General features: G+C 41.3%; 1 protein-coding gene across 2 annotated transcripts in view; it reads left to right on the forward strand.

Moving 5' to 3' along the window:
- Positions 1 to 18929, forward strand: part of FBXO45 (F-box protein 45) — a 31076-nt gene that overhangs the window by 10266 nt on the left and 1881 nt on the right. Inside the window, exons 2-4 of one of the 2 annotated variants that reach the window (XR_009209393.1) lie at positions 1417 to 1773; positions 8139 to 8608; positions 14743 to 14869. Coding sequence is in view for 1 of the 2 variants with exons in the window: in XM_032171955.2 (XP_032027846.1) it covers positions 1417 to 1773; positions 8139 to 8324 (543 nt within the window). In the remaining variant the exon portion in view is untranslated. Of the gene's footprint in view, positions 1 to 1416; positions 1774 to 8138; positions 11291 to 14742; positions 14870 to 18929 lie in introns of those variants that run through there. The other variant, XM_032171955.2, reaches the window with a different exon arrangement.

Genomic DNA, 18929 nt, shown 5'->3' on the forward strand with positions numbered 1-18929 from the left:
GAGCAGATAGGAAAAACATTGGGAATGCTTCAGTTTTATTGTGAATGCATGGGATACTGGAAACAAATAGTTCTCTTTTTTTAAATCTGTGCTCTGCAGTTCAATGAAACAGTAGAGTACCAGCGAATGGTAAATGAACAGGTGGTGAGGGAACTGGATACTTGATCTCTCTTTGGGCCTCTTGCACTAACTCGCGGTTGAAATCCCGGAGAAGGACTAGGTGACCTTTAAGGGTCTTCCTGAATGCTGGCATTCTGTGACTCTGGAGTTGATTTCTCAGGTTAACTGAAGCATAGGTTCCAGCCTTCTACTGCTTTTGGGTAGTTTGACTAAAGTAGAGAAGAGATTTTTTAAAAACATACAAACCAGGCAGGCATAGTGACTGGAACCTGTAACCCCAGCTACTAGGAAGGCTGAGATGGGAGTATCACTTGAGTCCAGGAGTTCAAGGCTGCAGTGCGCTATGATTGTGCCACTGCACTCCAGTCTGGGTGACAGAGTGAGACGTTGTCTAAAAAAAATTTAAAATACACAAACTAAAAGTTTAAAATTGTTTATGAGAAATTGTTATTGTTTGTATAGAAGAGCTATTTTCATACCCTCTTTATTTTGGAAGTGTAAACCTTTGTATTTACTGAAGAGCCAACAAGCTCGCCTTATTGATAGCTTCTCTTTATAAATTCTAGTAGTTGAACCTAGATGCTATTGAGGGGATTATTTGATTTGGTAAAATGAGATTGGTGATTTTTTTATTGTATAAGTCATATCCAGCAAGTAGTCTGAGGATCTAAGGTAGTTTGTGTTTACTAAAATTTTTCATAAACTTTAGAGCTGCTAGGATTAAAGTTTCTGTTTTATGTAAAATATAATTCTTTTTGATGACAGCATTGCCCATATGAAAACGGTACATCTCAACTTTTTGGTATAAAAATATCAAATATAAACAAAAGTAGAGGAAATAGTTTGATGAACTTCCTTATACCCATCACCAAGCTTTGCCAGTGATTAATTTATGGCCAGTCCAGTTTCATGTTTCTATCGCACAGTCTCCCACTCCATCTCTGGATATTTCAAAGCAATTCCCAGATATCATTATTTCATCCATAAACGTTTCAGTATTATCTCTAAGATACAAGGATTTTTTTTTTTTTTTTTGTATCTTTTGATGTTTTAAGAAGCCTGTTTGAGGAAATACTACAATTTAAAATTTTGGTCACTGATGAAACGGTTGGCAGTTATTTTTAATGTTATTTATTCTGTTAGTATCCCATCCTGAAACTTTAGCCATTATTTGGAAATACTTGTGTTATTTTAAAATATATAACTTCATTATTTAAAAACATATAGCCTGAAGTTTGGGTACTTTTTAATATTTAAGAAAAAATTATTTATTTGGTCTGTTTTTCATGTTTTTAGATACGTGCTTTTCAACATGCCTTCAGCACTAATGACTGCTCCAGGAATGTCTACATTAAGAAGAATGGCTTCACTTTACATCGAAATCCCATTGCTCAGAGCACCGATGGTGCAAGGACCAAGATTGGTTTCAGTGAGGGCCGCCATGCATGGGAAGTGTGGTGGGAGGGCCCTCTGGGCACTGTGGCAGTGATTGGAATTGCCACGAAACGGGCCCCCATGCAGTGCCAAGGTTATGTGGCATTGCTGGGCAGTGATGACCAGAGCTGGGGCTGGAATCTGGTGGACAATAATCTTCTACATAATGGAGAAGTCAATGGCAGTTTTCCACAGTGCAACAATGCACCAAAATATCAGGTGAGAAACGGGTTTTTCTCAAGTATGGGCCTTTGTCAAATCACGCCTTAATTTGTTTTAAATTTACAAATTTTTATATAGGAGTTTTGTTTGTCTTTTTGGTAATTTTTATTTTTATTTATTTTTATTTTTTCAAATACCCAGACTTCAAGGAGATTTTTTTTTTTTTTAATGTTAGGAGGTTATAGTTAATTTTGTTGGGTGTTATATTTTGATTTTGGCTATGTAGAAAAATATTCTCTTTTTTTTTAGACGTAATCTCGCTGTGTCGCCCAGGCTAGAGTGCAGTGGTGCGACCTCGGCTCACTGCAACCTCCGCCTCCCGGGTTCATGCCATTCTCCTGCCTCAGCCTCCCGAGTAGCTGGGATTACAGGCGCCCGCCACCATGCCCGGCTAATTTTTGTATTTTTAGTAGAGACGGGGTTTCACCATCTTGGCCAGGCTGGTCTCGAACTCCTAACCTCGTGATTCACCTGCCTTGGCCTCCCAAAATACTGGGATTACAGGCGTGAGCCACCACACCCAGCCTCAAGGAGATTTTTTGACCATTTTTAAATAAATATATAAATGATCTATCTTAATACTTGCTTCCTAATACAACTTTAAGCAGCCTATTTTTGCTCCAGATCAGGGGTTGGCAAACCTTTTTGTAAGGGCCAGGTAGTAAATCTTTAAGGCTTTGCAGTCCATATGGTCTCTGTCACAACTTTTTTTTTTTAATGTCATTTTCAAGGTAAGGATCTGTCACAAGTTTCAACTTTTATTTATAGTACAAAAGCAGTCATCGATAATATGCAAATGAATAAACATGGCTGTATTCCATAGACCTTATTTATGGGCTGCAGGACAGATTTGGTCCAGGGGCTGTAGTTTGCCAGTTCATGCTCTATATCAAGCTTGTCCAACCCACAGCCTGCATGCAGCCCACGATGGCTTTGATTGCGACCCAATGCAAATTCATGAAGTTACTTAAAACATTATGAGTTTTTTGGCAATTTTTTTTTTAAAGCTGATCAGCTATCTTTAGTGTTAGTGTATTTTATGTGTGGCCCAAAACAATTCTTCCAGTGTGGCCCAAGGAAGCCAAAGGATTGAATACCCCTGCTCTAGATAGTCATCTTTCCTATATCACAGCACATCCAAATCTTTTTCTAGGCTCCTTACCCCAGTAAATACAGCTCTGTGCATGCACATGCGTGTGTACCCTCTGTTTGTGGATTCAAAGCCCCTGGAGGCATCAGTGATTTCTGTAGAGACAGGCAAATTCAGGCTAACTGCTGTATTTTTTATTCTTTTCATCTTAGGCTTAAGGCATACTCATTTGACTCAAGTTAAAATTATAGTTCCTATTTGTAAAAGCCATATTTATTACTATAGACTCAACAGGGTGTAATATACAATAATCTGATAAGAAATTGGAAGTCTTTAAAGAACTATAGATTGCGTATTTCAGAGCCACCTGTGGCGTGAAAGTTCCACCCTCAGTAATGACCTCAAGTCAGGCATACTAAAGCAGAAGAACCAAAAATACATCCCATTTTCTGAGGTATAAAAGCTGGAAGGATTTTTTTCATGGAATGTTTACTCACTATCCTTTTAGGCTCTGCAGATACTCTAAGGAGAAGGGTGTGTAGACTTTATCACTAAAAAGGAAGTCCTGTTGCTACCCTTGTAATGATTTTGTAAGTGAAAGTCCTTAAGTCTGTTTTCAGAGAACATACTCTACGGTTTCAGTCCTTTTAAATTTGTTGAGATTTGTTTTATTCTAATATGTGGTCTGTCTGGATGAGTGTCCCATGTGTGCTTGAAAAAATGTATATTCTTTTGCTGAATGGAATATTCTGTAAATGAGAATTAGGTGAAGTCGCTTGATAATGTTCAAGTCTTATATAGTGTTACTGATTTTTTTCTACCCCTTCTATTATTTACTGAGAGGAGTATTGAAATCTCCATCTATGCTTGCTAATTTGTCTCTTCTTTTAGTTCTGTCAGGGTTTGCTTCATGTATTTTGGAGCTCTGTTACTACTGGTGCATGTACATTTCTAATTGTTATATCTCCCTGCCTGATTTACTCTTTTACTATGAAATGACTTCTTTGACTCTAGTAATCCTCTGTCAATCTGTCTTTGTATTTAAAGTGGAGCTCCTACACAGCATATAGTTGGATCTTGATTTTTATCTAACCCAGTCTCTGTCTCTGACTTTTTTTTTTTTTTTGAGACGGAGTTTCACTCTTGTTGCCCAGGCTGGAAGTGCAATGGCGCGATCTCGGCTCACCGCAACCTCCACCTCCCAGGTTCAAGTGATTCTGCTGCCTCAGCCTCCTGAGTAGCTGGGATTAGAGGCATGTACCACCACGCCCGGCTAATTTAATTTTATATTTTTATATTTTTTTAGTAGAGAAGGGGTTTCTTTTTTTTTTTTTTTTGAGACAGAGTTTCACTCTTGTTGCCCAGGCTGGAGTGCAATGGCGTGATCTCGGTTCACCGCAACCTCTGCCTCCCGGGTCCCGGTTCAAGCAGTTCTCCTACCTCAGCCTCCTGGGTAGCTGGGATTACAGGCATGTGCCACCACACCCAGCTAATTTTTGTATTTTTAGTAGAGACAGGGTTTCACCACGTTGGCCAGGCTGGTCTCGAACTCCTGACCTCGTGATCCGCCTGCCTCGGCCTCCCAAAGTGTTGGGGCTCACGCCTGGCGAGATGGGGTTTCTCCATGTTGGTCAGGCTGGTCTCGAACTCCCGACCTCAAGTGATCCACCCGCCTTGGCCTCCCAAAGTGCTGGGATTACAGGCGTGAGCCACTGCGCCCAGCTTCAGTCTCTGACTTTTAAGTGTTTAGTTAATTTACCTTTAATGTAAGTGTGGGACTGCTTGATGTTGTCCTTATCTCTGCCTCTAAAACTATGTTCTTGTTTTTTCCCCAACCTTGTTTCTCTCTAATCTTTGCATTCAATAATTTCTTTTCCTTTTTTTTTGAGATAGGGTCTCGCTCTGACACCCTGGCTGGAGTGGTGGAGTGGCGCGATGATCTTGGCTCACTGAAACCTCTGCCTCCCAGGCTCAAGCGATCCTCCCACCTCAGCCTCCAGAGTAGCTGGGACTACAGGTGCTCCCCACCAATGCCCGGCTAATATTTGTATTTTTTGTAGAGACAGGGTTTTGCCATTTTGCCCAGGCTGGTCTCGAACTCCTGAGCTCAAGCAGCTGCCTGCCTCAGTCTCCCAAAGTGCTGAGATTACAGGCATGAACCACCGGGCTTGACCTAAATTAGATAATTTCTGTTGTTCTGTCTTCAAGGTTATAAATTTTTTTCTTTTGCCATCTCACCTCTGCTATTGAACTGGGCTAGTAAATTTTGCTTATTGTACACTTCAGCTTTAGAATTTTTTCTTTTTTTTTTTTTTTTTTTTGAGACAGAGTCTCGCTCTGTCGCCAGGCTGGAGTGCAGTGGCACGATCTGGGCTCACTGCAGCCACCGACTCCTGGGTTCAAGTGATTCTTCTGCCTCAGCCTCCCAAGTAGCTGGGACTACAGGTGCATGCTACCATGCCCAGCTAAGTTTTGTATTTTTAGTAGAGATGAGGTTTCCCCATGTTGGCCAGGATGGTCTTGATCTCTGGACCTTGTGATCTGCCTGCCTCGGCCTCCCAAAGTGAAAGTGCTGGGATTACAGGCGTGAGCCACTGCACTGGGCCTGGTTCTTTTTTAGAGTAAATTTCCTTTTTGAGATTCTTTATTTATTATACTATATTTTTAAAAAATTCTTTGGACATATTTATAATAGCTGCTTTGAAGTCTTTACCAAATCCAACACTTAGGCCCACTTGAGTTCAGCTTCTATTGATTGCTCTTTTTTCCCCTAAATATGAATCACGCTTTCCTGTTTCTTTTCCTATCTAGTAATTTTTTTATTGCAACCTAGATGTGTAGATAATATGTAGTAGTAACTCCTGAATGTTTTGTTTCTAGAAACTGCTTTATTCTTCTGAAAAGTATAGGTTTTCTTGTTTTAGTAGGCAGTTAACTTGCCTATACTCAAACTATAAACTCTGTCTCATGTGATGTGTAGTAGCTAATGTCTGCTCAGTTTTTTCAGCTTTGCTGCTTTTTCAGTCCTGGGGGTTTACCCTGTGCCTTTGTAATATAGCGGTCACTCAGGGATTTGGGCAGTTAATTCTCAGATTTTGGGGTTCATCCTTTCTGTGGTTCTGTTGCTTCTGGAGTTCCTCCTCTTAAGTTTCTAGTTGCTCTGTCATCTCCCACGTTTTACCCCCTGGCACCTAAAGATGGTAAGACTTCCGCTTTCTCCACCCTGTGCTTTGTGCGTGCTGCGTGCTGCGTGCTCAAAGGTGAAGCAAGTTTGCAGATTTCACCAGGAGTAATTGTTACTTAGTTTCAACTTCTGTAAAATAGGGATAATTCCTAGGATTAGTGTGAGGATTAAATGGGATAATACAAATACGACACAACACAAATACCCAACAAAATTAGCTTTTCGTTTCTACTTTGTTAATATTTTGTTGGTAGGAGTGGTGGTGATGATGATTTGGAGGTTCTTAGATCCATAAAATGGGGTGTGGGTTAATCTGTGAGGTGGGCGAAGGGAGGAAAAAAGCAGATGTTGGCAGTTACTGTTAACAGGAAATACAGTGAAGGAAAGTGAATGACAGTAGCAGGGGTTATCATAATCAGGTAGAATTAAATTTTGATTGCAAACATTAGGACTTTCTGTTTCCAATTTTGTAGATGCAACATTTTTTTATAAATGCAAACTGTAAAGATGAAACATCCTTTTTTTTTTTTGTTTACTTTTCCAAATGGGAAAAAACTGGATATATTCTGCTTCCAGTTTCATTTAATAATCAAAAAACTGGATATATTCTGCTTCCAGTTCCATTTAATAATCAGTGCTGCTGTTTTTTATAACAAACAGGTGTTTTGGAGTTGTGAACCACAAATTGACTTATTTAATAAGCCTATTCTATATTCTACATTAGAATTTGTAGCCAGATTGGATTATTCATGATTCCACATTACATGTGGAACTGCTTCGTAAACTTTAAAAGCTATGTGTCTTACTATGGTGATGTTTAAAATTGTGGTGAAACATACATATTTATTATTTTAACCATTTGTAAGCATACAATCAGTGGCATTAAATACATTCACACATGTTGTGTAGCCATCACCTCTCTCTATACCCAAAACGTTTTCCTCACCCCAACGTAATCTCTATTATGTTCATTCCCTATTTCCTTCATTCCCTACCCCTGGTAAACTCTGTTCTACAACTATATGTATTTGACTATTCTAGATACTTTATATAAATGGAATCATACCATTTAGCCTTCTGTGTCTGGCTCATTTCACTTAGCATAATATTTTCAGGGTCTATCTATGTCGTAGCACATATCAAAATTTCATTTCTGTTTATGGTTGAATAATATTCCATTTATGGCCAGGCGCGGTGGCTTACGCCTGTAATCCCAGCACTTTGGGAGGCCGAGGCAGGCAGATCATGAGGTCAGGAGATCGAGACCATCCTGCTAACACGGTGAAACCCCGTCTCTACTAAAAATACAAAAAATTAGCCTGACATGGTGGTGGGTGCCTGTAGTCCCAGCTACTGGGGAGGCTGAAGCAGGAGAATGGCGTGAACCCGGGAGGCGGAGCTTGCAGTGAGCTGAGATCACACCACTGCACTCCAGCCTGGGCGACAGAGTGAGACTCCGTCTCAAAAAAAAAAAAAAAAAAAGTTCTGTTGTATGTATAGTATAGTAATTTGAGAAGCTGATTTAGAGTGCTCTTTTTGGTAAAATATGTCGTTATAGATTTTAGTGTTAACCTTAAGAAAAACCTTTAAACAAAGAGTAAATAAAATCAATCTAGGGAGTGTTCAGGTGGAACATTTAAATTGTAAGTAATTAAATGTAGATTCCATGTGAGTCGTAAAAACAAAACTATCAAAATAAGCATTTGTGATGTGTTACCCAGGCTGGAGTGCAGTGGGCAGTGGTGCAATACCGGCTTTGCGCCGCCACACCCAGCTAATTTTTGTATTTTTAATAGAGATGGGTTTTCACCATGTTGCCCAGGCTGGTCTTGAACTCCTGGGCTCAAGCAATCCGCCCGCCTCCGCCTCCCAAAGTGCTGGGATTACAGGCGTGAGCCACCACGCCCAGCCAGATGTATGTCCTTTTTTTATAGATGTTTCTTCCTGACTAGAAAGCTTCCCTTCTGATTTTTCTAGATAGCTTTCAGGATAATATTCTTAATGTTTTCAGCTTCTTGATTTATGTCTTGTTTCTTCTACCTATGCCCTTGGCAGATTTTCTTCTAACCTTTTGATGTCTGTTTGCAGATAGGAGAAAGAATTCGAGTCATCTTGGACATGGAAGATAAGACTTTAGCTTTTGAACGTGGATATGAGTTCCTGGGGGTTGCCTTTAGAGGACTTCCGAAGGTCTGCTTATACCCAGCAGTTTCTGCTGTATATGGCAACACAGAAGTGACTTTGGTTTACCTTGGAAAACCTTTGGACGGATGACAGTGGCTTGCTTGTGATGACAGACAGAATGGAGGAGAGATCTGCTTATGGGAAGTAGAACCATGAAGTGACTGTCACACGTGCATGTCCAAGAAACGTCCTGAAAACACATGAAGTCGTAAACTGGAGAAGCAGCTCTACAGCAGAGATTATCTTCGTGTTTCCTCTTTCTACTGGGCCAGAAAAATCCTCAGGGTTGCAGTTGGTTGAGTGGGCAGTTGACATATGCATGTTGCACCCGATGTTGTCTGTAAGTTAGCAATGTGTTATTTCCAGCTTTAAAGGTGAGATTGTAGAGATGCTGTCAAAGGGATAAGATAAGGAAATAGCAAGATTTTTAAGTAGTGTGTTTGTGAAGACTGATCCCATTTTACAACTGCCTGTTCTTTCTCCAGTCCCTTTTTTTCCAGCCAGCTTGACTATTAGAAAAGTATGAAACTGGTTGGGTTTTATTTAATATTTTTAATATATTGAGAAGCATGGTCTGCTTGGACTGCACTTCTCTAAAAGTGAGATATAAAATTGTGCAGCTATTTTAAAAGTTGTATATACAATATGTGTGTAAAAAAAAACTGTAAAAAAAAAAAAGGACAAACAGGTTGCTTTGTTCTAGTTCTAATTTCTTAAAAGCCACTACATGGTTACAAAATTGGAATAACATTTGGGGACAGCTGGGTTAACTACAAAGAAGAGGATTTTAAGAGGAGATGTGTTGTATTGACTCATTTTGTATTATTTTTGGCTTACAGTTCCCATAGCTGTTAGAGTCTGGTTTGTTTTTGTTTTTACTCTCAAAATTATAGTAAAGATCTCTCAATCTCCTGGCTAAAGATTGAAGGAAGGCAAATCTATTTCTAATTATACAGGTATCAGTAAGGATGATGTCAACATAATAGTAATGTGTATCTTTTGGTATCCAGTTTTATTTTTGGCCTTCTAAGAAAGTGTGTCATAACACAGAACATTGCCATTTGCTCTCGTAGGCCTCAAATATGAAAGCTATTAGTCATAGAGCCTAGGAAAAAAAGAATTGATTAATGGTCCTTTTATTTTGTAACCTTATAAATGCTGTAGATATTATCAAAAAAATTTTAATTTCATATTGTTTACATCATACAACTAATCTAAGCCTCAAACTCGTTATTGGGGCTATAAAGAAAACGTTTACTTACCCACCTGAAACAGGTTAAGAATATTCTTAATCTCATTATAGATAATTGCCCCCATGGGACTTGAAATACAACACCTTGTGCTGAAAACTTCAGGTTGGCAATATTTGAAGGTTTCATCGTAGAAGAGTTTAACATTAACTCCTATTTTGACTTACAAATCTTATTTCTCATCACTAAAATGCTTTTGAATTAATAATCCAACCCACATGAGCTGAGAGTTTTTCTTTTGTTAGAAAAGAAACAGACATCTTTCTGTATGAAAGTATAAATTGTATGATTTTAGATACGTAAGAATTGACAAAAGCGAGTGAAATCTTTGTACTTCTGAGTTCTTGCTGTATGTATGTTTTGTTTTAAATCTAATTAGGGACACCCAGCAGCTGGCCGGGATTCTTGGATTGCTCCTTGGGAGTTAAGATTGTCAGTACTCCTGTGAAGCAAGGGATTTCAGCCATAGAACAAAGATTTATTGTTGCACCTGAAAAGTTTACAAGTATTTATTGTGTATTTGATACATTGCTTGAAAAGATGAAATCTGTTAAAGATTCTTTTCGATGTCCAGGTTAAGAAGAAACCTCCTTGTCTTGAGTGAAATTTTAGGTTAAACTTATTAGAGAATATAGATGGTATAGAAATTGATTTTTCTTGGTGTAGAACAACTCAATTTGGCAAAGTTTAAAATTTGATTAAACAAGAGAAGTGGTTCAGGTTGAAGATGGACTTGTTAGAAAGTGATCAAGTCCTTTAAGTACTTGTTTCTTTTTCAGGTTGTGATGTGGCCATTCCGAATTTTGTTGTGAGTTTGGTTTATAATTGTCTGTTTTTTCTTGTTAGTAAACATTGATTTGCAACAGTTTTGAAGGTGCTGAGTGGAAAACCGAAACACATGGTTATTGCATATTGTACCTAGAATGAAATAATTGCCTCAATATTTAACAACAAGCCATTCTTAAAGATTTAAATTCCTGAATATCCCATTTGCAAATCATATGCAATTGAAGTTAACAGCATGAGCATCTGGGTAATGAAGAGCCTTCATTTACGTAAATTTGTCACTGAAAACCAGTAGTAGCTCTACAAAATATTAAACTGCTACAGTGTGCAAGGAAATGGAATATCTTTGTCATTGGTGCTGAGAAGAGCATTTATGTAGAAGACAGTTGCGCCTGAAGATTGAGTATAAATCATTCAAACCAGTGGTTCTCAACGTTGGCTGTATACGCTTTGTAGTCACTTTGGAATGTTTGAAGACGCATCGATGCTTGGGTTCCGTATGCCAAGATTCTGATGTTGGTCTGGAATATGAGCTGGTCATAAGGATTTTAAGAAACTTTCTGGTCATTTCAATATGCTGCCAAGGTTGAGAACCACTGTTCTAAAATTCACCTTGAGTTTTCTCATCTGCAAAATAGAAAAAAAAAAAAATCCTTGCTCCCTCCCTTCACTACCTCACAAGGATATTGAGGGTAAAGGAGAAAATAATGAGAAAGTGCTTGTGCTGTGGATGAAAAGTGCTATTAAAAGTCAAAGGAGTGTTCTGTTTCAATTCATAGTATGATCAGGGAAAGTGTAACTGACTATGTTGACTTGGGAAACCTGGAGCACTTTTTTGGTTCATTAACGAAGCATGCAAATGTGGAAGCAGACGTTACTATTATCCCTACTATGGTCTTCTGTCATACTGAGACAGGCTGTTTTAATTACCTGGTTTTACATAGGAAAGACGAAATATTAAGGCTTAAAGTTTGTAATGGTCAATGGCTCATAATTCATTAAATCTTTTCATACAAGGAATTTGTGGTTAATGTCATTTCATAGTTGCCATTATTTTCTCATTATTTGACTTGAATGTTAAGCCATTTATTTCATCTCCCTCATTCGCATAAAGTGTAGATAGGGATTCAATAAGACACCTAAAGAAAGTAAGATTTACCCAGTTAATATTTGAAATCATTGTTCAGTGATTAGGCATTTTCTGCCTTTTAGAATTATTTGACTGGAGAAAGAGTTTCAAAAATAGCAAAGCCCTAAACCATAAAGAAACTACTATTGTATAATGAACTTTGTTTGTTTTTGGAGACAGGGTTTCACTCTGCTGCCTAGGCGGGTCTTGAACTCCTGGGCTCAAGCACTCTTCCTGCCTCAGCCTCCCAAGTAGCTGGGATTACGGGTGTGTGCCACTGTACCCAGCTTTAACTTTTAAATCCCCAAACTATGTAGATTGTCATATTAATATTAATTTTTTGGGTTACTTTGAAGAAGCGAGTAGTTTGAAGAGATAGAAACTTAGGGAGTGGTGTGCGTGTTTGTTTTTTGGAGACAGAGTCACCCAGGCTGGAGTGCACGATCTTGACTCACTGCAACCTTTGCCTCTCAGGTTTCAGCGATTCTCATGCCTCAGCCTCAGCCTCCCGAGTAGCATGTGCCACCACACTTGGCTAATTTTTTTTTTTTTTTTAGATGGAGTCTTGCTCTGTTGCCCGGGCTGGAGTGCGGTGATGTGATCTCAGCTCACTGCAACCTTTGCCTCCCGGGTTCAAATGATTCTCCTGTCTCAGTCTCCCGAGTAGCTGGAATTACAGGCACCTGCCACCATGCCTGGCTAATTTTTGTATTTTTAATAGAGACGGGGTTTCACCGTGTTGGCCAGGCTGGTCTCGAACTCCTGACCTTGTGATCCACCCACCTAAGCCTCCGAAAGTGCTGGGATTACAGGCGTTAGCCACTGTGCCCGGCCCTAATCTTTGTATTTTTAATAGAGGGGGTTTTGCCATGTTGGCCAGGCTGGTCTCGAACTCCTGGCCTCAAGCCATCCACCCACCTCGCCTGCCAAAGTGCTGGGATTACAGGCGTGAGCCACCGTGCTGGGCCAGAAATTTAAGGAGTTTTAAAGGTTAGCATTGAAAAGATCACTTTCCAGAAATCGAGACCACCACAGTTCCACAACTGGGACTGTGGTAGATAATCAGGACCACTTCGAAGCCTTTATTAGGAACAGGCCACACCCAGCCCAAATGCTGTCCTCAAAAACATTCCTCAGTTTCTCTAGCTGAATGTAATCTCTCCTTGAAATTTCCCTAGTTTTATATATCTATAGTTGACTCATGCTGTATTTATTTATACCTTGTTTAAAATTATTGATTATTTCTTGGTGTCATATCGCCCCTAAACTGGGACAGGATCTCTGACCGACTCATCTTTGTGCCACAACATGTAAGCCCAATAGGTAGGTGCTCACATATCTGCTGAAGGAACAGAGAAAGAACTACGGAGAAAGACAAAAGCTCCTCTGAAGTTTTAGACTATAGAAGCAAAAGTTACAGTAGCAAAAGATGAATGAGAAATTCTGTTCTAGTCCAAGTGAAGCAGGAAGGAAAGGGTTGCAAACTTGAGGCTAGTAAGGAAGAAATAATTACTGTGAATGCATTTAGCCATTCCCCTCTACTCAAAGATACTGGTAAACTCTGATTTTTATATTTGTTTAGAATTTAAATTAGAATTCTGTATCTTTATTTTTTGGAATTCTGTTGTTTTGCCTTAGTTTCTTAATAAAAAGTTAAACATTAACCACCTGTGATTGCTTACATTTAAAGAACTTTTTTACACATTGGTCAGAAAGACAAATTGGGGTGCCTTAATGGCCAAAGGTGGTGATGGAATTTACCTATACATTCCATGGCTTTAATAATAGAATCCACATTCTCCATGTTTAGAATGGAAAGTGGACAGCGAACAGTAATTCACTAGGATCTTATTTCCCAATTGCCTCTATCGCCCCCCCACCCCACCCTCCTGCTGCCATTTGTTGGATAATGCAGTTGTTTGCCAAGAATTATAAGAGACAGGCATGCTATTCCTGAACTGGCTGAATAAATGGCTCCTGTGATCCAAAAGCTTAAAAGAGAATCAGTTGATTATGTTGCTAAACAAGTTGCCTAATATGTTAAAGTTCATACAAAGCATTTTGATTTTTTTTTTTTTTTTTTTTTTTTTTTTTGAGACAAAGTCTTGCTCTGTCACCCAGGCTGGAGAGCAGTTGATGTGATCTCGGCTCACTGCAACCCCCACCTCAGGTGATCCGTGTGCCTCGGCCTCCCAAAGTGCTGGGATTACAGGCGTGAGCCACTGTGCCTGGCCCAAAGCATTTAAATTTTGTAAAAGAAAAATAGGTGTAAATGTTCTGTATTTGCCGCTTTGTTTAGTGGAAAGAGACTCCAGAGACAGCTTTACCAGTCTGTTGTCCTGATTTCTTTTTTGGATCCTCCCCTGAACTGTTTGCTTCTTATTTAATGTGTTCACTAAAATGCTGTTGAGAGCAGCATGTTCTCTAGTCTTCAGAATATAGTTTGCTGAAAGAAGTAGCCCTTTAAGATTTAAGATTGTTATTCAGCTTTTCAATGTAGGATTTCATGATGAGTGGCTCAAGGAGTAGGAATCATTTGGGGAGTTTCCTTAGGTCACCCTGTTGATAGTGCTTAATTTCTGTTTCTTTTAAGGCAGGAAAACATTAAGATTAGGGAAGTCAAGTCCTGTCTGTGATATGATATGATACTTGTACACCATATTATATTTCTGCCCCCTTTCCTCTATAAATAAAATGGGGATAAAATCAAGTAATGGTTTTGAGGTCATAGCTCCCTTGAGAACGTCTCCCTGAAATAATGTATTAAAATTCTAGCGTCTCAAGTTAGATTCATTAGAGGCATATTGTAGTGGGAATAGACCAGATATCTTTATTTTAGTGTAGCTAACTTGTTCATATTCCCAACCCACGTTTAAAGGGCATATTATTCATCTGTGCCCCCTTGTTGGTCATCTTCACCTTTGAAGGAAAGGAGGCTTAAGGTTGGAATGACAGTTGTTGATGACGTCTCTAACACCTCAATAGGCCAAAGAGTGATATAGTTCATGATCAAATTGCCCAGAACAGCGTGGACAGAGGGCTACTTGCTAAAAGACATGTTGGTAGCAAAGACGCTGCTCTGAGCAGAGACTGGTGGCAAAGCCCAGCGCAATCCACCCTTCTGAGCACAGCCTACAGGAACTTCAGTGCCGATGGAGTCATGGAGCTAACAGTGACTCCGTAGGCCACTCTAGGTTTTATGTGGCCATAGTTGAGCTTCTGAAATTTTGAAGGATCTCCCTGCCCACCCAGCTACTAGTCATCCACTTGGTAATGTAGAAAGAATGAAAAAGGCAGGAAAGATAATTCATCAAATTATTTTCTAACATCCATTCTGTATCAGGCTTTTACCAGGTGCTAGAGATGGAAAGATGAGAAGGAAAAAACGAAGTTGCTCACAAGCTTCCATGAAAGCAAATGTGGAAACAGCCCACCGTGAAACCGAGGCAACTGCTTTAACAAAATTACAGGTGAGGTCCAGGGTGGCAGAGGAGAGGGAATAGTTAACCTGGGGCGATGTTTAAGCTGAACTTAGAAGATAGTAGGTGGGAGCTAATAAGGATAAATCCACTGTTCCAGGCAAGTGGGATAGGATGTGCTGTGATACGGAGGCACAGATAGGTCTGCTATGTCTGGAACCATGCTGGACAGGTGGCGGGGGAGGGCATGGAACAGGGAAATTGCGTCTGGATTATAATTGCCTACTAAATAGTTTGGGTTTTGTCTATTTTTTCATGGGGGAAGCCATTCAAAGGTTTTCAGCAGGGGCATGATTAGCTACAAAAAGCATTATCTGAAAGGTGGGAGTCAGGAGGTCTAGGCAGAAAATGATGAGAACCTAAACTAAGGTGACTAAAGATGGAGGAGGGATGGATTTAAGAGAATTCAGGAACACATGTGGACACCATTTGTATGTCAAGAGTGAGAAACTTTTTGGTGCAGACACTTGAGAGAATAATGGTACTGTTTATTAAGAAAGGGTATTGAAAAGGAAGAATAGATTGGGAGGTGAGGGGCTGAGCGTGGTGGCTCACACCTGTAATCCCAACACTTTGGGAGGCCGAGGTGGGCAGATCACCTGAGGACAGGAGTTCGAGACCAGCCCGGCCAACATGGTGAAACCCCGCCTCTACTAAAAATGCAAAAATTAGTCGGTTGTGATGGCAGGTGCCTGTAATCCCAGCTACTTGGGAGGCTGAGGCAGGAGGATCACTTGAGCCCGGGAGGTGGATGTTGCAGTGAGCCGAGATAGTGCCATTGCACTCCAGCCTGGGTGACAGAACGAGACTGTGTCAAAAAAAAAAAAAAAAAAAAAAGAAAAGATTGGGGGGTGAGGGTAATGAGTTCAGTTTTGAACATGTTAAATCGGAGGTGGAAATACTGAAAAGCCAGTTGCAACTAGTGAGGCTGGAGTTAAGGAGATCGGCAGCCAACTGGATGAGAGAGCTGCTGGTGTGTCGCGTTCCTCACTGGCTGTACTGGCTCCACAATCCAGCAGGTAGAGCGAGGGAGGCGGGCCTGCAATACCCTCAAAGGACAACCAACTGCCTTCTAAACCATGACTCTGCCAACTAAAGGCTGAGGGGGTGTTCATTTTCTTGCTTCGGGTTTTTTTTTTTTTTCTTACGTAACCCACACCTCTGAATAACAATCCTAGCAGTTCAATTTTTTTTTTTTTCTTGGAGACGGAGTCTCGCTCTGTCGCCCAGGCTGGAGTGCAGTGGCGCGATCTCGGCTCACTGCAAGCTCCGCCTCCCAGGTTCACGCCATTCTCCTGCCTCAGTCTCCCAAGTAGCTGGGACCACAGGCACCCGCCACCACACCCGGCTAATTTTTGTATTTTTAGTAGAGATGGGGTTTCACCGTGTTAGCCAGGATGGTCTTGATCTCTTGACCTCGTAATCCACCTGCCTCGGCCTCCCAAAGTGCTGGGATTACAGGCGTGAGCCACCGCACCCAGCCTCAGTTCAAAATTTTTAGGTGCCTCTTTTCAATTTTGGGAGAAGTTCAGCAATGTTCTATCATGTTGGTCTTGAGGCAAGACCGCTGGATCAACAGCACAGGACTCACGCGGTGTAAGTCATGGCGGGGCTGCTGGTCACGACGCGATTCTGGAGCAGACGTCTTCCTTCCTGGGGCTGTTGCTGAGCTGACCTGGCTCAATGATTCTCATTTTGGGATGCCCACTAGAATTACCTGGGGAGCTTTTTATTTCTTTAAATTAGCTTTATTGGGATAATAACTGACATCAAATAAGCTATACATATTTACCAGTACACAATTTGATAAGCTTTGATGTATGTATATATCCATCACAATCAAGATAGCCTCTATGTGGGAAGCTTTTAAAAGATAAAATGCAGCCGGGCGCGGTGGCTCACGCCTGCAATCTCAGCACTTTGGGAGGCCGAGGCAGGCGGATCACCTGAGGTCGGGAGTTCGAGACCAGCCCGACCAACATGGAGAAACACCGTCTCTACTAAAAATACGAAAATTGGCCAGGCGTGGTGGCGCATGCCTGTAATCCCAGCTACTCGGGAGACTGAGGCAGGAGAATCATTTGAACTCGGGAGGGGAAGGTTGCAGTGAGCTGAGATTGAGCCATTGCACTCCAGCCTGGGCAACAAGAGGAAAACTCCGTCTCAGAATAAATAAGTAACTAAGATGCCCTGGCAAATTAAATTCCATGGAGTAGTAGAGTGGAGTTTTTTTGTTTTTTTTTTTTTGAGACGGAGTCTCGCTCTTTCACCCAGGCTGGAGCGCAGTGGCCCGATCTCGGCTCACTGTAAGCTCCGCCTCCCAAGTTCATGCCATTCTCCTGCCTCAGCCTCCCGAGTAGCTGGGACTACAGGCACCTGCCACCACGCCCGGCTAATTTTTTGTATTTTTTTAGTAGAAACGGAGTTTCACTGTGTCAGCCAGGATGGTCTCTATCTCCTGACCTCTTGATCTGCCTGCCTCAGCCTCCCAAAGTGCTGGGATTACAGGTGTGAGCCACCACGCCCCGCCTAGAGTGGAGTTTTGTTTGTTTTTGTTGTTGTTTGTTTTTGAGAGGGAGTCTCGCTCTCGCCCAGGCTGGAGTGCAGTGGCCCGATCTCAGCTCACTGTAAGCTCCGCCTCCCGAGTTCATGCCATTCTCCTGCCTCAGCCTGCCAAGTAGCTGGGACTACAGGCCCCCGCCACCACACCCGGCTAATTTTTTGCATTTTTAGTAGAGACGGGGTTTCACCGTGTTAGCCAGGATGGTCTCGATCTCCTGACCTTGTGATCCGCCCGCCTCATCCTCCCAAAGTGCTGGGATTACAGGTGTGAGCCACCGTGCCCAGCCTTTTGTTTGTTTTTAAGTCTTCAGGTACTTCTCCCCTGAACTAGGAGACCACCATTCAGGAGTGACATCTGAGCAGCCTCAAGTGGAGGCAAAAATCTCTGGTTTATTTTTATTTTATTTTATTTTATATTTTATTTTATTTTATTTTATTTTTATTTTATATTTTATTTTATAAGACGGAGTCTCACTCCATTGCCTAGGCTGGAATGCAGTGGTGCGATCTTAGCTCACTGGAACCTTTGCCTCCTGGGTGCAAGCGATTCTCCTGCCTCAGCCTCTTGAGTAGCTGAGATTACAGGCAAGTGCCACCAGGCCTGGCTAATTTTTGTATTTTTAGTAGAGACGGGGTTTCACTATGTTGGTCAGGCTGGTCTCGAACTCCTGACCTTGTGATCCACCCGCCTGGGCCTCCCAAAGTGCAGGGATTACAGACGTGAGCCACCGTGCCAGGCAAAAATCTCTGGTTTATAACCAGGAAAATCGTATGAGAAAAAAGAACTCTAGCTCTAGAGACCAAGAGCAAGGTGATGGCAGTGCCAGAGTGAGCACCTGAGGCAAGACGTCTCTTCTGTGGGTCTTTCTATGGCCCTTAGTGAGCTACAGTGAGGGTGTCATTTAAAAGAGGTTCTAGCCCGGGTGCGGTGGCTCATGCCTGCCATCCCAGCACTTTGGGAGGCCAAGGCGGACAGATTATGAGATCAGGACTTCGAGCTCAGCCTGGTGAACATGGTGAAACCCCAACTCTACTAATAATACAAAAATTAGCCGGGTGTGGTGGTGGGCGCCTGTAATCCCAGCTACTCGGGAGGCTGAGGCAGGAGAATTGCTTGAACCCGGGAGGCAGAGGTTGCAGTGAGTCGAGATGGTGCCACTACACTCCAGCCTGGGCCACACAGCAAGACTCCGTCTCAGAATGAAAAAAAAAAAAGAGGTGTCCTTATCAGGATTCTTTCAGGAATTAGTGATTTGGTCCTTCCTATATCGGAGTGGCAATGACATTTGGATGCCTAACCAAAGCTGAGCAGCTGCACCTGTGCTTTGTCACATCTTAAAATCAAACTTCTTACCTCTGATAAAAGGAGATATAATGATTGAAAATTGCTACAGGAAAGAAACAATAAAACCTAATATCACGGGCTGAGTTGCATCCCCTTGAAAATTTATATGTTGAAATCCTCCAGTACCTCAGAATGTGACCTTAT

This window comes from Hylobates moloch, unplaced genomic scaffold, assembly GCF_009828535.3.
Source record: "Hylobates moloch isolate HMO894 unplaced genomic scaffold, HMol_V3 SCAFFOLD_13, whole genome shotgun sequence".
Classification (NCBI taxonomy): Eukaryota; Metazoa; Chordata; class Mammalia; order Primates; family Hylobatidae; genus Hylobates; species Hylobates moloch.